Genomic DNA, 25,722 nt, shown 5'->3' with positions numbered 1-25,722 from the left:
GCTTACAAGCTCCTCTACCCACTGAGACAGATGGTTGATCACTGCTGGTCTATTAGTAAGGAACTGAAAAAATATCTTCAATGAACTAGCTAATGTTGATAATGTAAAATTAACTGTCCTTGACAATGTAAAGTTTACTATCTTTTACTATCTGCCTATATTGCGCAAGCTTAATTTATTTTCCCCAAAATATCATAAAATTCATGATAAACAATTCTTATATATTCTTGCCCTTCTTTCAATGTCCACACTACAAAAAAAGTTTCCTTACACACAAACTTGTATTTCAATTAAAAACTGAATTCATCACCTGAATAAGGGAAAGAAGTGAGGGATAAGAGAGAGCATGTCTAGCAGGACTTCCAGAGCAGTTAAGAGTGAGGCTATTCATCAAGACAAGAAAGCAAGTTAGTAAGATGACAAATTCTACTGGAACATGTTAAATGTGAGAAGTCTGTGGTCTATCCAAATTGAAATATCCAGTAAGCACTCGGGATTACAAAGCTCTGGGAATCTGAAGCAGCCTGTGCTGAATATAGATTTAGGAGTCATCAGTGAAATGGTGCCTAAAGTCCTACGCGTGGAAGCAATAGCCCCAAGAAAGTGTATAAAGTCAGCAAAGTTGGAAACTAAGATATGAACACCAATATTTATGCAATGAGCAAAGAAAGAAAAGACTATAAGCAAGATCAGGTAGAATCTGTCAAAAAAAAAAAAAAAAAAAAAAAGCAGGAGGAAAACCTAGTAAGACTGGGATTTTTCCCTAAGACCTTATGGAGAAAGAAAAGTCAAGACATTTATAAATTTCTGAGGGGCACAACGCAACCAAAAATACTCCAAATTTCAGATGTAATCAACAAATTAGTCTTGACCTCATGTGAGAGTATATTTATGTATATCTATTCAAATCTACCATAATAGTGATGTACACTGGAAAAGTGCTTTAAATTAGGCAATGAATTCACATAAGTGAAACTGAATTTAACAAAAATCGAATTAAATAGAAAAGTAAGCCATTATGATTTTTGTGACAAAATTATTACAAAATTAAATTGTTTATAAACTTTTAAATGAAAAGGCACAAATAAAACTGCTAAAATAACAAAGTGAAAAAGGGTTAATTTTCAAATTCAAAAGTTATTTGCATGTGGTAGTTCACAGCTGACAGGAGCAGCTGTCTCGTTTGTCTAGACAGCTGTTCAGATTTGGTGGAGTTGTTTCCAGTACTGCCGACAAGTTTTTCACCTTTTCAAAAACTGCTGGAGTGGGATCTACTTTCAGTCCAGTGAATAATACAAAGAAGTGAACTTGGATCCCTATCAAAACAATTCCTGTCAGATGAGGCAGGCAATAGTTTTAGATTTTAGTTACAATAATCTCTTTGATCTTGATAGTGTTTTAGTCATCATTTCTCTGATTTAAAACAAAAAAAAAATATTAGGCGATTAATGCTCAGGGTGGATAACCTTGTTCCATGTATTTTAAAATACATACCGCAGAACTACAATATTATGCTTGTGCATAATATTTTCAAAATACAAAAGAAGGTAAGAAACTATAATATAACGGTTGGAATTCAGCAAACTAGCTTTCTTTTTTAATTAGTCTTTATTTGGATTTTTGTCCAAGTCATCATATCTAACTAACTAGTGTATTCATCCTATAACTGCAAATTAGCACCCAACACACACATACTTTTTGTTTTTTAAATTCTACTAGGGCAACTTTTTGGCAAATATGAATATACTGCTTATTTCTTGTATTTTTTTTAACCAAAAATAATGAGTATTTAAATTTATACTTGAAATAAATTGCTATTAAATAATACTAACTTAACCCAGCTCTTGTGCTGTTCTGTAGTAGTGGAGGTCTGCTCAAAGACATATCTCTAAGTGTGGCTGGAGATCACTAAAGGTTCCTAAGATCCTGCTATTTGTCTGTGAGAGCAAAACTGCTTTCATAGTATAAACACAGTACCTGCCTTTTCCAGTCTCACTGTCTCAAATGTATAAGGCCACATGATATGGAATACCAACTGAATGCAAATGAGACAAGAAAATCTATTGTCTTCTATTTAGCCAGACTTTAGAGATTTGTAAAAATACAAAGGAAACAAAAAAGAAAGTAAAACAATGTTACTCTTCTCACAAAAATATTTTTGTTTTCAAAAACAAATGTTTATTTGTTCATTAAAATGTTATAACTAAGCCTTTACTATGCAAAGGCTCTAGTTTTTTAAAAAATGAATTAATAAATTATTTTTCAAAGTTAGTTTGAATTTTTAATAAAGCAAATAATAATAGCTATGGCTAAACATAAGCTAAACAAAAGCTCTTTGGGGTACTTAACTTTTAAGAGTGTAAAAAGTCTGAGAAGCTCTAGGATACCAAACCCTTAATAATTCAAAATATATTTTGTAAATAAGCAAGAACCTTTTTATGTAATTTATTTAGGTAAATATATTAATAAAAGGATTATAAAGGAGAAAAGCAATTTGTCCTGTTCTATTTAAAAATACAAAGGCATTTCCTCTTTTCCATGGCCCTTGCTATCAGAGATGAAGACTAACACTTACTGTGAAGAAAAGTTCCATAACTCTGCTGTCCAGAAGAGTCTCCCGCCAGGACTCTGTTGGCTTCAACAGCACATTTTGTGAGGATTCAAACATAGCTATATAATGTCTGCCCAGTTATCTGGTGTCAAGGTCAACAACAATAACATTCTTACTTTGTCTAAAGTATAAGTATACCCTAAATATAACAGGAGCCATCCAGAAAGAATGCAATGGAAACAGTTCAAGCCTCTTCACATATGCCACATAATTCATGCATGAAGCTAAGGAATAAAAGGCATTAAGCGCTGAAAGGAAAAAAAAAAAGAATGCTATAGGAATGCAAGATACCAGTTTCATAGTAATTATGTGTCATGCTAAAGGGATATATGAACTCTGATAATCAGAGAACTCAATGGTGGCAACAAAAGAAAAAACACGACTTGCAAACAGAAGCCAAGACACACAAAAAGAAGAATCAATTTCTGCACATTTGTCCCATCATTTCCCCAATACTTTTTAACAGTTAACGATATATAGCCCATTTGGAAAAATAAGCATTTTTTCCAAAAGAAATACATTCCCTGGGAAATTAAAAAAAAAAGGCAAGAATAAACTCATATCATACTTAAGAGGAAAAACACTCCCATATCATAGTACCAAATATTAAGTCCAAACAAAGAACTAATCAGTTGGCATAAAACTTTATACTTATTTAACATCCCCAGACTGCACAGAAATTTATAGGCTATTCAGGTATCAAACATGCTTCAAATGGAATACTGTTTTTACTATAAATAAAGCAACATATCTATTTGTAGGTGTTTATAACTATAATTCACTCAATGAGGCTTTTTAGAAAAATGGGAAAGCTGTTTAGGGATAAAGATAGCATTATGCCCCTTGCATTGCTAATCAATGTCCAGCTCAAATACCTCTAGGAAACATCCACATCATTCAATGAGAAATTTTAACAATGGTTATCTAAGACTACAGTTAGGAAGGAAGGAAGGAAGGAAGGAAGGAAGGAAGGAAGGAAGGAAGGAAGGAGGGAGAGAGAGAAAAGGAAAAAGAAAAAGAAAATTAGGTATAAATTCAAACACAATATTTTCAGAAAAGCCCAAATCATTATTTTTAGAAGTATTCACAAAGAAAATTAAAGGCTGACAATGAGAAAACATTTTTTGAAGACAGCTTAACCCCTTTTTAAGAAAATTAACATTTTCTCTCTGAAAAGTGGGAAGGAACACTGAGTTGCTTCTAAAAAAATCACTCCTGAAATGTTCCGCAACTCCATTAACTGGATTAACAAAAATGAAACTCAAATCAGGTTCACATAAACTTCACTTTTCTCTTCCTTTACTGCCCCCTTGTGGGGGTGCAGGGAAAGAGTCAGAGATCAAAGGTAAGATTAAACCTGAATTTTAAAGGTAGGGTAGGGAACAATGAATACTGAGAGTTATAGTGAGTTAATTTTCTTAGGAGGCATCTGTTTTCACACAATACAATATACTACTTGGATACTAGATCTTTTTCCATGTCGAAAAAAATGGTTTAATTATCTCCTACAGAAACTGAAGTATTTATGGGTGAAATTTATCTGACATCTAGTATTTGCTTCAATATATTCTAGGGCTGGCAGAGTATTCAAGAAACAAGACTGGCTGTGAACTTATAGCTGTTGAAATCAGGTATTCTATTTGGAATCTATCTTTGAAATTTTCCATAATAAAGGAAGAAAGGAGCTTTAGTACATGAAATAAATCCTCTGATTCTACTTCATAAACATGGAAAACTGGGCTGGGGATGTGGCTCAAGCGGTAGAGCGCTCGCCTGGCGTGCGTGCGGCCCGGGTTCGATCCTCAGCACCACATACAAATAAAGATGTTGTGTTCGCCGAAAACTGAAAATAAATAAATAAATAAAATGGAAAACTATTCCATTTATACTTCTCCATTTTTATTATCGTTATTTTTCAATGTACCATTTATTTAATTAAAAGGTAACTTCTGGTATAAAAATTGTTCAGGAATGAAATGTATTTACTAAGCTATATTAAATACTGTGTAGAGAAAAATTGTGAGAATTATGCCAATCTAGTTTTAGTTCCTAGGAATTTGCAATCTGATATTAAAATGGTATTAAATTGCTTACTTTTTGAACATCCAAATATAACATACAAAATATATGTTCATAATCGCTAAACACCTTCAATGAGGAAAATTTTGAGTTAAAATTCTATGTGCTTATAAAAGGTGTCATGATTTCATTCACTTATTTATTTACTTACTTATGAGATGGGTCCTCATTGTCTTACCCAGGCTGGTCTCAGAACTATAGATGTGTACCAAAAGGGTTCACACAATCACAATAAAATGGCAGGTTTCAGAGCAGACCCTACACCATTTTAGTGGCTAGCAGACAGCACAAAGCTTCAGGGTAAGAAGGCAAATACTTCATGTGTTGTAACCCCAGGAGAAAGCTAAACTCTCCAAGCTCCAGTCAGTTCAAGTATAGGAGAAGTGGGGTGGCAAAAGCAAAGGAACTAATATGTATGGGTTTTGCTACTTTACAAATACAGAAAAATTTATTCCACGTGACTGACGAGATCTCCCGCATTCTAAGCCTGCCAGTGACATTCAGCAAGGAGTGCAACAAAGCTTTTATGTATGTAAGAGAAGAACACAAAGATTTATTAAAGGAAACTAAACCAAAATGTAGGTTCTTATATAATTTTCTGCCTTTTTATTAATTATAAAAAGTAAATAATCTACAAATACTTCTGCATCCCAGTTATTCATATTAAGGGGGTCAGAGAGAAGGCTTTTCCAAATATGAAATGGAATTCACTGCAACTTCTCACCTAAAAGTCCTGTTCAAAATCATCAAATCTTACTTCTTTAAATCTTGTCTTCAGGCTCTCCTGATCATGGTCTGTTATTAAAACACATTATCTTTAATGCCCAATCTGAATGCTTAAAATTGTTTACAAAACTGATGAATAGAATATTAAGATCTGAATTTCTTACATATGGCCAAAAGCATGAGGAGATTTATGAATTTTATGTCTGATACCTGTCAGAAAAGACTCTTCTCCTTAATTATTTTAAGGTTCATGTAAGTTTTGTTTTTCACTTTAACTCCAAATATGGAAAGAATTTTTTCTGGCATAACACTTCCTCTCTATTAAGAAAGTACACTTGAAATGCACCATGTAGAGGCTGCACTTATTTTCGCCAAAAAATCTACACTGAACAATCCTGCAGACTTAACCACCTTCTTTTTATCAGCCAACATAGCGTGCCACTAAGAACACCACTTTTTCATAACAAAAATGTAGAAACAATATAACTTTTATAGCGACATTGAAATGAAAAGCTAAACATTAAAACAATAAAAAGAACAATGTAATGAGCTGGGATTATGGCTCAGTAGTAAGCGCTTGCCTAGCATTGTGTGAGGCACTGGGTTCAATCACCAGCACCACCATATAAACAAACTAAACAAACAAAATAATGGTATTATGTTTTTAAAAAAGTAATAATGAATATAACAAATTTAAAGAACTAAGGTAATTCAATTTTTAACTTGGAATTCCCAAATATTCCTGTATACAAGCATTAGAAATCTCAAAAATACCATTCCTCCCCATTGATACATACAACTGTAATCCACCAATAAAAATACCATTTCTATCCCAGATAATTCTTAATGTAGAATACTTTTTTAAAAATAAAACCACTATCATCAGAATTAAAAAATTTAGCATTTCAATTCTTAGAACATATTTTGAAAAATTATTTAAAGGTTATCATTTCATTTTTAAAATAACAGTTTTACTAAAACAATAGTTTCTTTTTAAAAAGTTTTATAAGTCTTGGGCTGGGGTTGTGGCTCAGTGGTACAATGTGAGGCACTGAGGTCAATCCTAGCATCACACAAAAATAAATAATTAAAATAAAGGTGTGTTCATCTACAATTAAAAATATGTTTTTAAAAAAATTGTATAAGTCTTGGCTTATAGACATTACTTTAATATGCTATAATATCTGGATATCATATTTTTATCTTTTTAAAACAAATATGTCATGTCACCAATAAAAGAGCAACTTGACAATGAACTAATATAAGTAATCTTTTATTACAAATATTATACTTTAGTCATATTTATCAGATATCACAACATATTGGCATTGATTAAACAGCTATCATTTTACCAAAATTCAAATTAAGGGTAAATTCATAAAGTTCTTGGGCTATGGTCAAGAAATATATTTATACATGTTTCTAAAGCAAAGACTTAACTCATTTAATATGTATTTTGTATCAGAGAATTCATTCCTTTGTAACAACAACAAAACCCCACAATTCCACCAATAAGACAGTCAAATAGAATTGTTCTGTCTTTTAAGAATCCTATTTCTATATCTTTTTAAAAATTTGTCATACACATCCAATCTTTATTTTCCCATGTTTCACTACCATTAAGTTATACAATGGTTTCCAGGAGTTATACAATGGTTTCTTCTTAGCCAGGGTTCCAGCAAGGGATCCAGCTCTGAGGTGTTAAAACCTAACCATTCTTCTACGCTCAGTGCCACCTTAATCCCCTGGAAAATCAGTTACAGCAACATGCAAATTCTACTGTACCACAAAACAGTGAAGAATTAACTCCCTATTCCCTGCTTCCTCTTCAGGAAGACACTATATAGCTCTAGCTCTAAAATTTTCCATTTAGGAAAGCCCTCCAACTTCTGAGAAATACACTTATGTACTGCCTGTCCTATTCTAGAAGTGTATAACCAGAAACAAACACACACTAGGCCAATAGCCAGAAGCACAAGCTTAATCGCACCCTGCTACTATCATTGGATAATCCTATTAAGTCTTTGGTCTCAAGTTCTCCAACACCGACAGTATAATCAGTAGGAGGTTTTGTTTGTTTGTTTTATTGAGTGGTACTGGGATTAAACCCAGAGCTTTAGGAAGCAAGAGCTCTACCACTGGGCCATATCTCCAGTCCCACCTCTCTTTTTTATTTTGAGATAGGGTCTTGCTAAGTTGCCCAGACTGGATGAAATTCCAATCCTCCTGCATCAGGTTCCCAAGTAGATGGAATTACATGCATGTGCCACAAGTACATACATCTTAATTTGAAGAGGAGAACTGTAATCTTTGGATATAACACAGGTCTTTATATATGAAAATAAGTTCTTGTTCATTTACTAACACCTTTAGTAAAAATATTTTGTGGTGGTGACTGACAGTTTAAAAAAATTAAATGAGTCATACAATACCTACAAATCATCCTTGAGCAAATGTGGACAGTCTGAAAATTTCCATTGCCTATTCTTATTAGTATTTTACAATCTAGGGAGATGTTGCAATAACAATGGACATTTTCCAAAGCAATGAATACTTTAATCTCTCCATCTTTCTATATTCTTTTTAAAACTACTTCAGGAGCAAGAGAAAGTCCACTTTCTCTTCTTAAATATTTAACCTTTTTCATTATTAACTTTTCAAAAAATTAAAAACTGTTATTTCTCTGGCACAACAAAGAACCAATGAGTCCAATCTGATAGATAGATAGCACTTGGCCCAAGCAATCAAAAGAGTTCTTAAAATAGATGAGTACTACCTCACTCAAACACTTTCTCAAGCCTTGCTTCCTAAGATTGAGTTTGGCCTGAATGAAAACCTCAAATTTAGATGACTGCTTCTGTTTTCCACTACCATTTCGTGATCCAATGAACTTACCACTAGAGAGTTAAAGAAAAATCTTCTTTAACTAAAACCAAATCATATCCACAAAAATTGAATGCCAATAAGAGTGACTATAACCTAACTAAAAAAAGAAATATTACTAAAGCCAACATACCTGCCAAACATTGTTATTACAAAATGATACTGTCATTTACCACTGCCACTGCCAAAACCCATAAGCATTTATGGGCACCAGGTGAACTACTACATAAACACACATCCAAGAACTGTCCTAACAATTCTAAACTGCCTTCCTTCAATGATTATTTGTCAAACATCTGTGTAGTTTACAATTCAGTGAGCAAAAGCATAATCCATGCTTTCATAAAGCTTTGTAAAATGGGTAACAGATATTACTTAATAATAATTAAATAAACTAACAAATGAAAATAGCAACCAAGAAGTGAGTAAGCCAAATGAGAAGAAATCACATATGACATGCTATGAAGCCACAGCCAAAGAAAGCTGATCTAGTTCAGGGTACACAGCTGAAGTATGAATAGTGGGTGACTGGGGAAAGGACAGGGAAAATCTATCCAGGCAAAGAAACACCATGGGCAAAGGTGCCAGGGCAAAAGGAAACCTAGCCTGTAAGTGTGACCAGAAAGAGCATGGAGGAAAGATCTAAAAGGAAGTAGAGATAAAGACCATCCAGGACCTTCAAAGCCTATTTTAGAATGAGATCATTTAAGACAGAGAATCACAGAACAAGACACTTTTGATGGACAATAATCTAAAATAAATTAAGTAGCAGAAGAGCTTTGCCTTTCAACAGAGATGGGTACACAAAGGCCAAAGAAATTAGTTCACTGGGGTGAGGGTAATTTTAACATCTAATGGATCCCAAGAGCTATGGACTTCGCACAACCCAGGCCTAGTTGGATGGATGCTTTCATAAATCATCTTCTGTACACAGGAAACCTACATATAGAAATCATTTAAGAAATAATGATTTATAGCTAGGCACAATGGCGTAAGCTGAGACAGGTTCAAAGCCAGCCTCGGCAACTTAGCGAGACCATAAATTAGTGAGACCCTGTCCCAAAATAAAAAATAAAAAGGGCTGGGGATGTGGCGCAGTTGGTTAATTGTTCAATCCCCAATACAAAAGGGGGGAGAAGGAGAGAGAAAGGTTTACAGATGACATGACACAATCATGTATGTAGAAAATAAAGAAAAGAACCCTAAACATGCCACTAGAGTTAACAAATGAATTCGGCAAGATAACAGACACAAGATCAACTACAAAAAATAATTTCTATTTACTTGCAACTAACAATATGAAAGCAACAATTAAAAAAAAACAACTCCAGAGCTGGGGCTGTAGCTCAATGGTAGATTGCCTGCCTCACATGTGTGAGGCACTGGGTTTGATTCTCAGCACCACATAAAAATAAAAAAAATAAAGTTATTATATCCATCTACAACTAAAAAATATATTTTAAAAAAACTCCATTTAGTGAGAGGCCAAGTTCAATTCCCAGTTCTGCCTAGCCCCCCCAAAAAAACTCCATTTATAATTAACTTAAGAATAAAATACTTATGAATAAATTTAACAAAAGTTCTTTTTAAACTATAAAAACTGTTCAAAGATCACTTGTAAAAATCTTAACAAGCTAATCACAAAGTAATCCCTATCAAAATTCCACAGATTTGGTTTTTGCAGACTTTGATAAGTTGATAAACTAAATTTCATATGAAAATATAAGGAACATAAACAAAATAATCTTGAAACAGAAGAATGAAGCTGACACTCTCAATTTCAAAACTTACCACAGTCACAATAATAAAGACAGGATGGTACTGGCATAAAACAGACACAGACCAATGGACTGAACTGAGAGGCATAAATAAACCTTCAACATTTATACTCAAATAAACTTCCAAAAGGGGGCCAAAACAATTCAATTTGGAAAGAATACTGTTTTCAATAAATGAGACTGGAACAACAGGATATTCATATACAAAATAAAGAATTTGAACACCTACTTTATGCCAAATATAAAAATTTACTAAAAAACAATGACAGACCTGAATTTAAGTTGTAAGAGTCAAAATCATAAAACTCTTTGAAGAAAATATAAGAGTACATCTTTGTGACTTTAATTAGGCAAAGCCATCTTAAATATGACACCAAAAGCACAAACAATAAAATACAGATAAATTGGACATCATCAAAGTTTTACAGTTGCTAAGGAACTTTAAAAAATTCATTTTTTTTCCATTCATCAAAATCTTTTGAGTCCATCCTCTTTCTAGAAGTAGCAAAATGAAGGAGCATCGTTAGTAGTTATCTAATCAACACTCCCATTATTCTTTTTTTCAAAATTTTTTTTTAGTTGTAAACAGACATAATACTTTTATTTTATTTTATTTATTTTTATGTGGTACTGAGAATCAAACCCAGTGCCTCACACCTGCCAGGCAAGTGCTCTACCACTGAGCCATAATCCCAGCCCCACTCTCCCTTATTCTTGACATTAAAAATTGAATGCAATGATTTTTTTAAAAAGAACATTTACTTAACACATTGATTCACATCATTTCCAGTGGTTAAAATTCAGTTATGCCTGGAAAGAAGACAGTAGCTGAAAAGCACACTTAAATATTATACTTAAGATGACTAATATTAAAGATTTAAACATAATACATTTTTCCTCAGAGAAAACAATTTCAGTTTCTAAAAAATATTCATTTCTGACATCTCAATTCCTAATTTCAGTGGCTGCACCCTGTGCACTTAACTTTGCAGCACATGTCTGACACGTAAGAAACTATTCTTAACATAGTAAAAACAGAAGGTGTGTTTATGCCCTATGGTGTAAGGCATGGCAGGCCAATCTCTAGAGGGAACTTTCTTTGCCACTGGTGACTATTGCATTGCCACTATCAGAAGCACCAGTAAGAAGGAAGAGATACACCATGAAAATAACTTGCCTTTCAATTTCTGAATATTGATAAGTGGTACAAGAAAGACCAGAAGCTCAGAAAAACTATGCCACAGAAGCTCATTATTCACATTCTCAAAATTAACTTCACAGATGTTTTGGAACTTGCAAAACAAAGGTGCAACTTTCCCTTTGATGGAAAATCAAAAAATTAATTCACCTAATTTCAAAAATCCAACCATAAAATTCATGCACTGTTTGACTTTCCCAATTGATCCTAAAAGAGGGTTTCAAAACTGATCACAGCATCATTCTTGTTATCACCTCCCACCAACAACATAAATAGCATACCAGAGCTTCTGATCTTTTTACTCAGTGGCTTTCATCTCAAGTTTGGAGGAAGGGAGATTGAAACATTTTCCTATTGAATATTCAAAACTGTCCCCTCAGTGGCAAATTTTCAAGTAGATGGTGAGTCTCCATAAGAAAAGTCACAACAGCACTTTCACTTCTGGCTCAAAGCAAATTAATAGCCCTTTCTTAAATCTAAGAAAGCACTGAGTGAAATAGGAACAAACTAGCTACTCCAGGACCCTGTTTAGCTAAAACTTTACACTGACTTATTCTAAGCACTATTTGTATCCTCTATATTCTCTTTTCTGAAAGACATGTCTTCTCTGACTATCTCTTCTCCCACTTCCTGCCCACAGCTATGACAGGATTTTTGCTGCAAGTACCAGGAGCCTATGGAATCTACAAAATGTCCATGTTCCGTGCAACATTTTCTGAAACATTCTTAGGAAAGCTTGGCTTTTCCTGATGTTACCCAGACTTCTGGAACTTGTGGGCATCACAATTCAATTATTTCAAAAAGAAAAACTACCTAATTAGAAACTGGACAAAAAATCTAAATACACAGTTCTCCAAAGATATATAAATAGTCAACAACCACATGAAAAGAAGTTCATTAGCACTTACCACAAAGGTAATGCAAATAAAAGCCACAATGAGATATCACTTCATACCCAGTAGGGTAGTTAGTTATAAACTACTAGTAAGGACAGAAACTGAAATTCTCACACACTTCAAAGATAATATAAAATGGTGCGCTATTATGAAAAACAGCCAAGGACTAGCTCCAAATGATAAATAATAAATGTGTAGTTACCATACAACCCAGCCAACTGTAATTCTAGGTATTTACCCAACAAAATGAAATATATATCCATACAAAAACTTGTACATCAACGTTCACAGCAGCATTATTATATTCTGGTCACTACCTTCAAAAAGAGTGAAAAATTCAAATGCCCATCAATGGATGAACAGACAAAAAATAAAATGTTATACCCATCCAATAGAATATTATTTGTGAACAAAATAAAGATACAAGTTACCACATGGATAAACCCTGAAAACGTGTCAGGTGAAAGATAAAACCGACTACAAACTATGTATTGTCTATTTCCATTTAATTAAAATGCCCAAAATAGGCAATTTTATAGATATAGAAAGTGGACTAATGGTTGACATGGGTGGAATGGATAAGAGAATGAGGAAAAGGGGAGGATGACTGCTAAAGCGGGCAGGGTTTCTTTTTAGGGTGATGACTAATTTTCTAATATTTGTGGTGAAGAAATGAATAGTTACTCTTTTAAGAATAAACTTAAAAGAGTAACTATACATTTTAAATATGTGACTTATATGTTATGTAATTATATCTCAATGCTTTTCTTTTTTAAAAAGATACAAGGCTAAGTTCCTTGTGCCTCAAAATTTTGTCATCTCTATGTTGGTCTTTTGTATATCAATGCTAAAAGGGTTTATTGTGGTGGTGGTGATACAGGGGATTGAACATGCTAGGAAAGTACTCCACTGAGGAACTACATCCCAAAGCTTTTTATTTTATTTTCAGACAAGATCTTGCTAGTTACCCAGGCTGGCCTTGAACTTGTGATACTCTCCTCAGCCTCCTGAATAGCTGGCATTATAGGCATGCCACTATCTGGCTTGAACACAAGTTTTAGAATATGAATCATCAATTAAGAATAATACTGGTTTTAATAAGAGATAAGACATAATGCCTCAAATACACATTTTAGTTTACTTGTTTTAATTAGAGTTTAAAATCTTGATCAAGATTACTGTACATGACAATTCTGACTTCATCTGCTTTGTGAAGTTAAAACTGATATAAAATGAAGAATATTTACTAATCTTCAGTAGACTTTATAAATGCAGAATCTTGGGCTGGGGTTGTGGCTTGGTAGTAGAGCACTTACTTTCCATGTGTGAGGCACTGGATTTGATTCTCAGCAACACATATAAATAAATGAACAAAATAAAGGTCCATCAACAACTAAAAAAATATTTTTAAAAAATGTAGAATCTAAGACTAAGAGTTCAAAGGGGCTACATTAACTCTACTGGCTTAGGAGCTTCCTGAACAAGACTCCAAAAGTGCAAGAAGTAAGATCAAGAATCAATAAATGGGATGAATTCAAAACTAAAAAAGCTTTTTCACAGCAAATAAAGGAAACAATCAAGAACACAGAGAGCCTACAGAATGGAAGAAAATCTTTGACACCTGTACCTCAGAGCAAAAACTTAATGCCCAAAACCCAAATAACAATGAATAAATGGGCAAATGAACTAACAGACACTTCACAAAAGAAGAAACATTTGTGGTTAACAAATATATTTTAAAATGTTCAACTCTCTAGCAATTAGAGAAAGGCAAATTAAAACTACACTGTGTTTCCATCTCATTCCATTCAGAATGGCAACAATCAAGAATACAAGTAACAATAAATGTTGGCAAGGATGTGGAGAAAAGGGTGACTCATTCATATGTTGCTGGTAAAACTGCAAATTGGTGCAACCACTCTGGAAAGCAGTATGGAGATTCCTCAAAACCTAGGAATGGAACCATAATTTGACCCAGTTATAGCACTTCTCAGTATATATCCAAAGGAGTTAAAATCAACATGCTACAGTGACACAGCCACATCAATGTTTACAGCAGTTCAAGTCACAATAGCTCAGCTATGAAAGCTGACCTAGTGCCCTTCAGCAGATAAATGGATGAAGAAAATGTGGCATACATACATAATGGAATATTACTCAGCCATAAAAAGAATGGTTTTATGATATATGCTGGTAAATGGATGGATCTTGATACTACTATACTAAGTGGAAAAAAGCCAATCCAAAGAAAGAAGAAGAAAAAACAACAACAAAGATTGAATATTCTCTTGGATATGTGGATGCTACCACACAAGGGTGAGAGAGGGAAGAAAAGAAGTTCAATGGATTAGACCAAGGGAAATGAAGGGAAGGAAGAGGGATGGGAGTAGCAAAGACAGGGGAATGAATCTGACATAACTTTCCTATGTACATATATAGGAAATACACATCTCTACATCATGTACAACCAAAAGACTGGGATGGACCCTAAAGATATATTCCATGTTTGTATAAAAATGTCAAAAAACTCTACTGTCATATGTAACTAAAGCTCATTAGGGAGACTTTTTTCTAGCATTCAGTGATTCTTCCCTGCTCCTCTACTATTTTAAACTATATAAAATAATAAGTGAAAAGTCTGTGAGCTTGTAAAATAAATAAATAAAAATGCATATCACAGCTCTAGCAGTAGCAAACACCTTAGAAGATCTTCCCTTCTCTTTCCTCTGATCAGCTGCAGTTCAATTGCCAAATGGCAGTTTCATTTCCTTTTATACTCCAACGACCTTCTCATCTGTGGTAGTTACAGTGATTTCAATGAGATACAGCAGGTTATGTAACTATGAATAGTGCAGGTCATATCACAGGCAAGGGGAGAGGGATGAGGGACACCAAACAAGTACAGAACTATAAAATTAAACAATGTTTATGAAATGTTATATAGGTTAAGTTCAGCAGAGTCAACTATGCCTGAAGTCTAAAGGAACTCTTATTCCCCAATATTTCCTCCCAAGTGATTTCTACACTTCATTCCTCTACTTCAACTAGACAAAGTTGATCAAATTACCTTAAGAACATGGATCATCAAGGTTGGCAACATCTATCAACACATGTCTTTTTACCTTCCTCACTACCTCAAGTAAGCCTGACCTATCTCAATACCCACATCATTGGTAACACTACAATATCACATTTTCTTTCCTAAATCCTGACTTCTCCCCTTGGGAAATAAATAGATCACTTAAACCACAAAACATAACCTTCCCTTGGCCAAACTCCCACTCCCTGAAGCCATCACAGCTGATGCTCTATGAAATAACTATACTTCATTCTCTACTTAATTACAATCACTACTCAATCAGAAGTGTATGGCTTTGGCTTTTGCACCTGTCCTTTAACACAAACAGATCTCCCTATGATCAACTATACCTAACTAATATCAGATGTAGATTGCAAATACCCTCCAATTTACCCTTGGGTAACAGATGATACTAACCACCTTTATTGTTTGAAATTCTCATCTGTTTCTCAAATTCTCCTTGTCTGGTTCTCCCTTCCACTGTGTTAACTGGCCTTCTCCATCTCTTTCGATTCTTCTTGCTTTTTTGACTATTGCTGCACCAAGGGTCCTGACACTGCTCCTCTTTGCTTGTTTTTGGATGACCTCTCCCACTCCTTTTTAGCTTCAATATTCCCATCACAGGAATGACTCCCAAAACTCTAACCTTAACCTCCTTTATAATGTAATTCCACTGACAGGAGGCAGCTGAACTGCAAAGCAGCATGAAGGATAAGGAAGGCTCAAGAGATCATTTGAAAGGCTTCACTAAGATATAATTCACAATTTTCTCACTAAGCATATAACTTCTTTATATTCATAGTTTACTATATTCAGAACCACAAATCTAATTTTAGAACATTTTCATCACCTGAGAAAGCAGCTCTTTGTGCTTTAGCAATCATCTCCTATTTCCTCCCAACTACCCCCCATTCTATATAATCACTATTTTGTCTCTGATTTGCTTATTCTAAACTTTTCATATAAATGCAGTAAGACAACATGAGGTCTTTTGTGAATGGCTTCTTTTACTCAGTACAATGTTTTCAAAGTTCACCCACATTGTTTCATGTATCAGAACTTCCTTCATTCCTTTTAACTGACAAACAATATTTTATTTTATGTGTTTGCTGCATTTTGTTTATCCATCTATGAGTCAGTGAATAACAGGGTTGTTCCTACTTTTTGCCCATTATGAAAAATATTGCTTATTGTATAAGTTTTGGCGTGGATGAATATTTATATTTCATACCCAATAACTGCATGTTGTAGGGTTCTTCTGCACACTGTGACATGTTCGGCAGTATCCCTGGCCTCTATCTACTAATTGCCCATAGCATGCTCCCAGTTACAGCAAGCAAACTTGTCTCCAAACACTGCCAAATGTCCCCAACTGGGTGGCATGTCCCAGCTGAAAGCCTGGCAACACATACCAACACATGGCTTCTTCTACTACAGAACTATGATTTCTTTAGTAAAATTTTGTATCTACATAAATCTTGGCCTAATATCATAAAACAAAATTTAAACATGACAGCATTAAGGCCCTTAAATGTTAATATCTAAATATTTAATCCTTACGTTCTTTTGTTACTATCTCTCTGCATATCCCAGTTCCACTGGCCAAGTCAGCTTCAACTAGTTTTCCCAATGACATTTTATAGTCACACTTACACACTACTTCTCCATCAAAAATTTCCAAAATCTTTAGCTGAGTCCTCAAATTTCCTTCTAATCAATCTAATATAGATGCTGGTCTACAGTCAAATTATTTTGTTCACCAACAAATACTATGCAATTCCTACATATAAAGGTAAGTTGAACATGCATATTTAACTTCATAGACCAGTGATTCAAATAATTACCTCCTGAAATGCAAATGGTTGCATTTCAAATTGAAAATTAGTGTTAGAGCAACTAAGTTACATCTTAACTTATGCATGTATTACATATATTAACAGAGACAGCAACCAACATGGCACCATAGGTATTTCTTACTCTCCCACCCTCTTCTAATCTTTCTGTTCAATAGTCAGTTATCTGCTGAGACACTCTGAAGTTGAATTAATACCTCACACCACATATAAAAGTTAACTCAAAGTGGACCAAAGACATAAATAAGAAGTCTGTCACAGAAGAAAACATAAACATGAATATTTGTGACTATGGACAAAGCAATGGTTTTTGAGATATGACATCAAATTTTAAAATTACATAAAACTAAAAATTTCTGGGCTTCAAAAAAATACAATTAAAAAGTAAAAAAGACAACTGACAAAATGGAAAATATTTGAAAATCACACATCTGCTGAGAACATATCTAGACACATCTAGATTATAAAGGAACTTTTGCAGCTCAATATTTTTAAATACAAATAAACCAATTAAAAAGTAAACAAAGGGTCTGAAGAGATGTTTCTCCAAAGATATACAAATGATTAATAACCACAGGAAAGGATACTCAAGCTCATTTATCATTAGAGTATTGCAATCAAAAATACAATGAGCTACCCCTTCACAGCAACTAGGATAGCTATAAACAAAATTAAAGGTAACAAGAATTGGTTAGGAGCTGGGATTGTGGCTCAGCAGTAGAGCGCTTGCCTAGCACGTGAGAGGCCCTGGATTCGATCCTCAGCACCATATAAAAATAAATAAATAAAATAAAGGTATTGAGTCCAACTACAATTGAAAAATAAATATTAAAAAAAGAATTGGCCAAAAAAAACAAAAAACAAAAAATTTGAAAGAATAAGGACTGGAGATATAACTTAGTGGTTATATCTTGGGGTTCAATCCTCAGTACCCAAAACAATAAAAAAAAATTTAAAAAAAAAATGGGCTGGGGATGTGGCTCAAGCAGTAGCGCGCTCGCCTGCCATGCGTGCGGCCCGGGTTCGATCCTCACCACCACATACCAACAAAAATGTTGTGTCCGCCGAGAACTAAAAAATAAATATTAAAAATTCTCTCTCTCTCCTCTCTCACTCTCTCTTTAAAAAAAAAAAGAAATAGTTATTAAAGAAAAAAAAGAATTGGTTAGGATGTGGAGAAATTAGTAATGTCATATATAACGCCTATGGCAATGGGAATGTAGCACTACCACCTTGAAAAACAACTTGGCCATTATTCAAAAGGTTACACATAGAATTACCATATGACCCAACAATTCCACTCCTTGGTACATATAGGAGAAACAAAAATATAAATTCACATGAAAATCATACACAAATACTGATAACAGCATTCTTTTTGTTTGTGTGCTAACGAAACAGGGTCTCCCCATGTTGCCCAGGTTGACATGAAACTTCTGGGCTCTAGCAATTCTCCTGCCTCATCTTTCTGAGTAGCTGAGAATAGAAGGGTACTCAAATGAACCCAGCAGCAACATTATTCTTAATAGTTAAAAAGTGAAAACAACCCAACTATCCATCAACTGATTAATAATAAACACAAAGTGGTTTATTATTAATCAAAAATGGAAGCTCTCAGAATTATTCTTTATGCTTCAAATTACATCAAAGTAAGAATACAAAAAAGAAAGCAATTACAAAAATTATGAGGACAGATTTAAGTAGACAATTTACAACAGTTCCAATTAACATGATACCATTCTAAATGATCGTATATTTGACATGAAATATACAAACACATTTTACAAGGTTTCTTAGTATTCATGTCTACTCTAAAAGACAAATCACCTTTTAAAAAATCATCAACTGAACCCATTTTTTTTTCTAAGTTTCAATCTTAGATCCTCTCCATGGTACAAAAACTAAATAATTATTCAACTTTCCTTAATGATCAAACGGGTGATCACCAGGTAATTGCTATAATTAGATATTAGTCAAAACTGGGTTTCTTGATAATGATTTTTCCCTAATTTGCTGCATCAGCAGCTATTGCTAAGTTCTTTCTCGTATGCTTAAAGCCAATCCACTCAAAGGAAGGAAAACTTGATTGTAGTGCAGTTTGCCAACAAATGGAACTTATGGTCACATAAGCACTCACTCATAAGCCAGTAGAAGACCATCCTTAAGATCAAGATAAACTTTCTTTAAACAAGGAATTACTTCTTTGGCAACACTGCAATAGTGCTTACCATTTTCAAAGGACAGGTTTTCCAAAGCTTTATCTAAGGACTTTATATGCAACGTAACTTTCATTGATTTCCCTTCATATGTATATTAATGTTTTGATAGCTCCATTATAGCCTGATACTTCTAAAATCTGCCCAAGATTTTTCAATCTTTTTTCTTTCCAAAAAAAAAAAAAACTAGAGCAGGGAGTGTTATCTCTCTCCCCAACTTCAAGATACCATTACAATGATCCCTAAACTTATAGCCAAAGTCTGCCTTAAATTTTAAAAACAAAACTAAACATAATCTGGAGCAAAAATAAAAATGCAAACTCAAAGAGGAATTAAAAAAAAAAAAACAAGGCTAAGAAAATATTTGCCTCTTAAAAAGAATTAAGTTAACATACTAAAAATACAAAATTGGTTATTAGGAGGAAAATGATGTAAAAATAAGGGACAAAGGAGAAAGTGATTAAACTCAGTGTAAGCCTCACCCCTCAAAGCAGTCACTATTGACTATCCATAACTCTGTGAGAAGTCACAGACACTTTACCCCATACAACCTTTCATAGTTTTCTACTACATATATACAGTAACTTGAAAATAAAAGAAAAGGTTATGACCCACCAGATGCCTTCAAATCCCAGTTTTGCTTTCACAATTTGTTAAAATTCAATGTATGTGAATGTAGCAGCTCTTGGCTCTGATAGAATAAAGATGAGTTTCATCCAAAATCTCTGATATGACTTAATATCTATTTACTTATCACCAGACTTTTTCTCCTGAACATAATCCCAGCCCCAGATCCCTAAGAAAGGTCTGATTAAATACATCTAAAACAAGTTACATTAATTTTCCATACCATATAAAAGTGTATTAGATCAAGGAGAATCATGACATAGCTAGTTACCCGATGAATTCTTTTATTCAAGATGCTATCTCAACAGTAGCTAATCCTGGATGTTTTAAATGTACTATTTCATTTAAACCATACAACAATCCATATCTTCATCTTACATTGAGAAAAACTAAGATTCAGTGGTTCAGTAATTTGCCTAACATCAGCTGAGGCTTAAACCCAGATTTGTCTGACTGAATTATGCTACAAATGGGTAGCCATTATATATTACTGTTCAGTATACCAAAAGGCAGCAGATTTTCTAGAATAGCAAATTATAAACTTTAAGAAACTGCTTTCTAAAATACAAGTTTTTCTACTTTAGAAACTGATTTTAAAAAGCAGATGTATGTACCTATAACACATTTAAATTTATTTTATATTATAAATAATTTCCTAAATATGAAATATTCATCTTTTTAAACTAGTAAGGCCTTTGAAGAATAAACATATTACTAACTTATTTCTATACTTGAATAATATCCATAAAGTTAACCGAAGTAGACTTAAAATTTAATATAATCAAATACAGGGAGAAAATGGTTCTGTTTCTTAATAAAAATGCTTTTACCACCTTTTCCCTTTTAATTGTCAAGGATTACTGCTCCTCCTTAAATTAGCAATAGCCTCATTAGTCATCAAATGCACTTCTATGTATTTTACTCTCTTCTATAAAATAGTAAATGGAATTTAAAATCTTCTAAGCAGTCCACTGTAATGTGGCATGATAAAACGAATTTAAACTTCATTTCTTAAAGAAAAATAAACTTTTCTTTCAACAACACATTTTATAAAACCTGCAGACAAATGATTTTTGAGTTATAATTAAGTTATCCATGAATATTAGCACAAAAAAATACTGTTCAATTGTTAAAAGGATATAATTTGGAGGAAGAAAGTTCCAGCTCAAGACTTGATTGGCGAGTGCAAGGTAACGCTGAAACACTGAAGACATCTGCGCATTGAGGTTTTCCCGCCTGCTGAACTCCTGCAGAACTTCAACAGTTAACATGAAGATCTGACGAAGGTCTTCTTCCTATCATCAATAAATCACAAGCATTTTTTAATCTAAAACTTATTTAAAATGCATTCCCTTTTAGAACCACAAAATAAAACAAATAAGAACCTTAAAATTCCCACTGGAAGACACTATTTCCTTAAGAACATTTTCCATCTTGAGGACTACTCAGAATTTTTACATTAGAGTATGCTTTCAAGTGACACCATTTACTATAATATAAATGCTACTCCATAGAGAGGAGTCTTTGACAACTACTGCAGAGCTGGAGTCAGTTGCTATAGTGCAGAGCCCTAGGATTTAAGCCAATGCCTTCACATAACTTTACTCCAGAGCCAAACAATACATACTAGAGAGACAAAGAGCCCACACCATCTGCAATAACATTTTAAATACATGGCCCTCTTTGGCATTCTGCCAGTCCTATTTTTAAGACCAGCAGAATCCTATCAATTGAATCACTTATATATAAACATGTTAATAACAAAATAAGGCATCTTTATAGTCATATCTTCTGTTTTGTTTCAAGACTAGAATTAAATAAGTAATTTTTAAAACTGTCAACTACATTGCCCAAACTTATCACTTCACTATATTCTATGAAATCACAACACAAATCTTTGGATACTAGCAATCATTCAATTACATAAATGTTCTCATTTATTAGGAACAAACACTTAATTAAACATAATTAAAACACAAGAAGAAAAATGCTAATACCTGAAATACTCTCTTGCAGTTACCATGGAATTCCATACTCAGTCCAATGTTGCTAGTTTTACTTGAACTTGAGAATTCACTCAATAGTGCAGTTAAAATAGAACAGGCCAGTGTTTGCTGTATTTGGTAAGAAATAATTTTAAGGCATTATTTTTTTTCAATGCTTTGTTTCAATACAATATTTGTTCAAACGTAATAGAACATTTTCTGTCTTTAGATTATCCATTACATCTTCAGATCTTATATCAGTCAGAAAATCAGATATGACAAAACAAAGATTAGCTCTCCTTTCTAGGTGGCCTGGTGTTAACAATACTTGTCAATTCCAGCTGTACAAATTCATTTAGGCCTTGAACTTAAGATACATTCCTATTTAATCATAAAATTCAAACAGTATTTTTAAATAATCAATGTTAAATGCATTATTTTATTTAATTCTCACAACAAACCAGATCCCATTTTACAACTGAAAAAACTGAGACTTGGAGAGGGTAAGTATTACCTAAAGCCGGCTGATATTTGAACCCAAGTCTATCTGACTCAATGTTCTGATTCTGGTAAGATGTATCCCAAAACAGATGAAAAGTAAAAGACTTTTTAAATTAACTTTTAATTGACACATTATAATTATACAAAATGGTGGGAGACACTGTGGCACATTTGTAGCATGAAAATAATTTGGTCAATTTCAATCTCCAAAAAGATGGAACACTTCACAAATTTACATGTCATCCTTCACAAGAGCCATGCTAATCTTTCTTTTCTCTGTATTCATTCCAATTTTAGGGTAGTGCTGGTGATGAAGACAGCACTAAAACAGACTTAGTAGTCTCCAAAGTATCAATCAAGTACTACTCAAAAAGGTTAAAAATTAAAAATGAGGATTTTTCCTTCTTTCTAATTCTAATAGGCTCAGAATATCAACTCATTAATTTTATTCATAGACTATTTAGAATCAAGGTGCCAAAGATGGAGAAAACAATACAAATTATTTTGGCATTTTTCCAGGGGTTAAAAAGAAATATGCTTGCTACCTCTGAACAACCGAAAGATGAAAGTCAAGATGATACTATTTTTGCAAGCTTATACAACAGCTGAACACAGTCAGACCCACCCACCAACTGCATGCAGCATCTTTGCTCAGAAATGCTTCTGATGTTAGTACCTTGACCTTACAGATGCTTATCTTGGCAAATCTTAGCAAATATATATAAAATTAAATTTCTAAAGACTGGAAAGAGTTGATATTTGTTGAAGGTGATTGAATGATTACAATGGGAGACTGACATAGTGCTCATCTATTTTTATATACATCTGAAATTTTCCTTTAAAAATGTAAAAAAAAAAGAAATTCCTATTATTTTTATCTCAACCAAAATAAGCATGACTATATAACTAATATGTTTTAGCAGGCATACAATTCCACATATTAAAGTGGTTTCCCAGAATTATCTACACCAGGAAATAACTGTAAATAATCTGGGGAATATGAAGGTATCCATCAATGGTGCTTTTCTATAATGATAAAAGTTCTCTGAGTGCTCCTGATTTATCTTTAAACACACACACACACACACACACACACACACACACACACACACACACACACACAGAGGTGTTGGTGTTCGGCTGGTTTTTGTATGGACACCTGCATACCCTTGCTAGGGATGGAACCCAGGACCATGAACATGCTAGGCAAGCGCTCTACCCATTCTCACACTTTGTAAATTTTACTTTAAAGTATATTTATTTTAAAATAAAAGTTTCTCTCCTCCCCAAATCTTCAAAAGAGTGGCTGTTTAACTGCTTTTGCATGTCTCAAAAAAGAATCATGGTCTGAGAAATCCAGCGCAAAAGCCTCTCCTAGGAAAAAAAAACTGTTTATAGCATGTCATTTTACTAGAGGGACTTCAATTTATCGAGTAAGATAACTTTGGTTTTTGTTCTTTCTAAGAGTAGAATTTATTGAAGAACAGAACTCTTACAGTCAAGAGGGGACCCAATGGCATGTTTTCTCCTAATAACTTCATTTTTGAGTTAACAAAATTGGTGATGTGGCTCAGTGGTTAAGCGCCCCTGGGTTCAGTTCCCAGTGCCCCCTCGCCCCCATAAAAGAAATGAGTTAACGAAATTATAATTCTTAAAAAGTCTTTCTTTTAAAATGGTAATTAAAAATTAAAGTGCCAGTAACTGAAACCTCACAAACACATTTAAATTATATCAGATCAACTGTGAACATTAATTTTTAAATATAGCTAGAAAAAGAGGTATAAAATAAAGCAATAAATAGGCACAGTAAATCAAATTAATAAAATTCAAATGAAAGCTAATTCATAAAGATCTAAAAAAGTGAATTTCAAGATCTTTGATTTTGGAGACAATTTTTAATATTCTGTATTTTTTATAAGTGTTAGTCTTGGATTTTGACCTAAAGTTTGTAAATAAGAATTCAGTGAAAAGGACCTTGGAACAGATATCTAAATGTTTAAGAGACTCTAAAATGAGATAATTTATTGAAAATAGAATTCACACACAACTTATATGAAAAAACAGGCAAGCATAAAAATTCAGAAGCATCCTTAGACAAACCATCATCCTTGTAAATAAACAATCCATAATAATTTTGCACAAGTAATTTACAACTTACCATATATTGAGTGTCTTCACAACATGGCACATTTAAACTATGATCATATTAATATCTTCAGTAAAACAGCTCTAGTAAATGTTCAATACATACAATAAAGTTTTAATTAAATGTGAAATGAGTATTTCCTTAAGATCATACACATGTTTATTGTCAAAATATGGAACAATGCTAGGCATGGTGGCATACACCTGTAATCCCAGAGGTTCCAGAGGTTGAGGCAGGAGGATCTCGAGTTCAAAGCCAGCCTCAGCAATTTAGTGAGATGCTAAGCAACTGGGTTAGACTCCATCTCTAAACAAATACAACACAGGGCTAGGAATGTGGCTCAGTGGTGGAGTGCCCCTGAATTCAATCCCCAGTACCAAAAAAAAAAAAAAAAAGATATGAAACAAATTAGTGGAAAAAACGAATAAGGCAAAGACAGGTGAAAGGTTACTGCAGTTCAGAATCAGGAAAGATTTCTAAGTCTCCTTTAGCTACAAACTTCAATGAACAAGGAGTCCCCAGAGCATAAAATTGCTTTTAAGTTTTGGCAATAAATACATTCCTCCAAGAGAGGATGAACAAATTGATGAACAAATTCATCCATAAAAGTATACTGTTCCTCCTACCCCTGAGTACTGGGGATTGAACCCAGTGATGCTTAACCACTGAGCCAGATCCCCAGCCCTTTTATTTATTTTTTTTTTTTTTGAGAGCCTCGCTGAATCGCTGAGGCTGATCTTGATCTTTCCATCCTCCTGCCTCAGCCTCCCAAGCTGCTGGGATTATAGGCATGTGCCACTGCACCTAGCTAAAAGTACTTTTTTTTTTTTTTTTTTTTTTTTTTTGGCCTGTGGTGCTGGAGATTGAACCCAGGGCTTTGTACATGTGAGGAAAGCAGTGCACCAACTGAGCTATAGCCCCAGCCCCATTCTTAATATATGAGAATCAGGAACAAAATGAGTTTTCATTACAGACAGCTCTCTGAAAAAAAAATTTTTCATTCTTAATTTTTTTTATCCAGAAAAATAATACAGTATATCTTCATCTCAGAAAAGCACACAAAAAAGTGAAAATTGCCTATTATCCTATCATTCCTATTTCTTACTGCATATGTTATTTATTTACCATTACTATTAATCCACAT

The 25,722-nt window shown here is 33.6% G+C and overlaps 1 protein-coding gene and 2 pseudogenes across 3 annotated transcripts in view; all 3 read right to left on the bottom strand.

Moving 5' to 3' along the window:
- Xpo4 (exportin 4) overlaps window positions 1–25,722 on the bottom strand; it is a 114,880-nt gene that overhangs the window by 45,630 nt on the left and 43,528 nt on the right. For all 3 annotated transcript variants that reach the window (XM_005338615.5, XM_021735479.3, XM_040281333.2), the window contains exons 5-7: window positions 21,944–22,060; window positions 21,088–21,241; window positions 2,576–2,688 (exon numbers count right to left, since the gene is read on the bottom strand). In XM_005338615.5, coding sequence (XP_005338672.1) covers window positions 2,576–2,688; window positions 21,088–21,241; window positions 21,944–22,060 — 384 coding nt within the window. The remainder of the gene's footprint in view (window positions 1–2,575; window positions 2,689–21,087; window positions 21,242–21,943; window positions 22,061–25,722) is intronic.
- On the bottom strand, window positions 6,721–16,524 carry LOC144378438 (peroxisome biogenesis factor 2-like; annotated as a pseudogene).
- Window positions 22,641–22,754, bottom strand: LOC120888733 (U6 spliceosomal RNA; annotated as a pseudogene).

The sequence above is a fragment of the Ictidomys tridecemlineatus genome, chromosome 6 (genome assembly GCF_052094955.1).
Source record: "Ictidomys tridecemlineatus isolate mIctTri1 chromosome 6, mIctTri1.hap1, whole genome shotgun sequence".
NCBI classification, from domain to species: Eukaryota; Metazoa; Chordata; class Mammalia; order Rodentia; family Sciuridae; genus Ictidomys; species Ictidomys tridecemlineatus.
The sequence above is the reverse complement of the archived record's forward strand: the minus strand, read 5'-3'. Positions and strand labels throughout refer to the sequence as shown.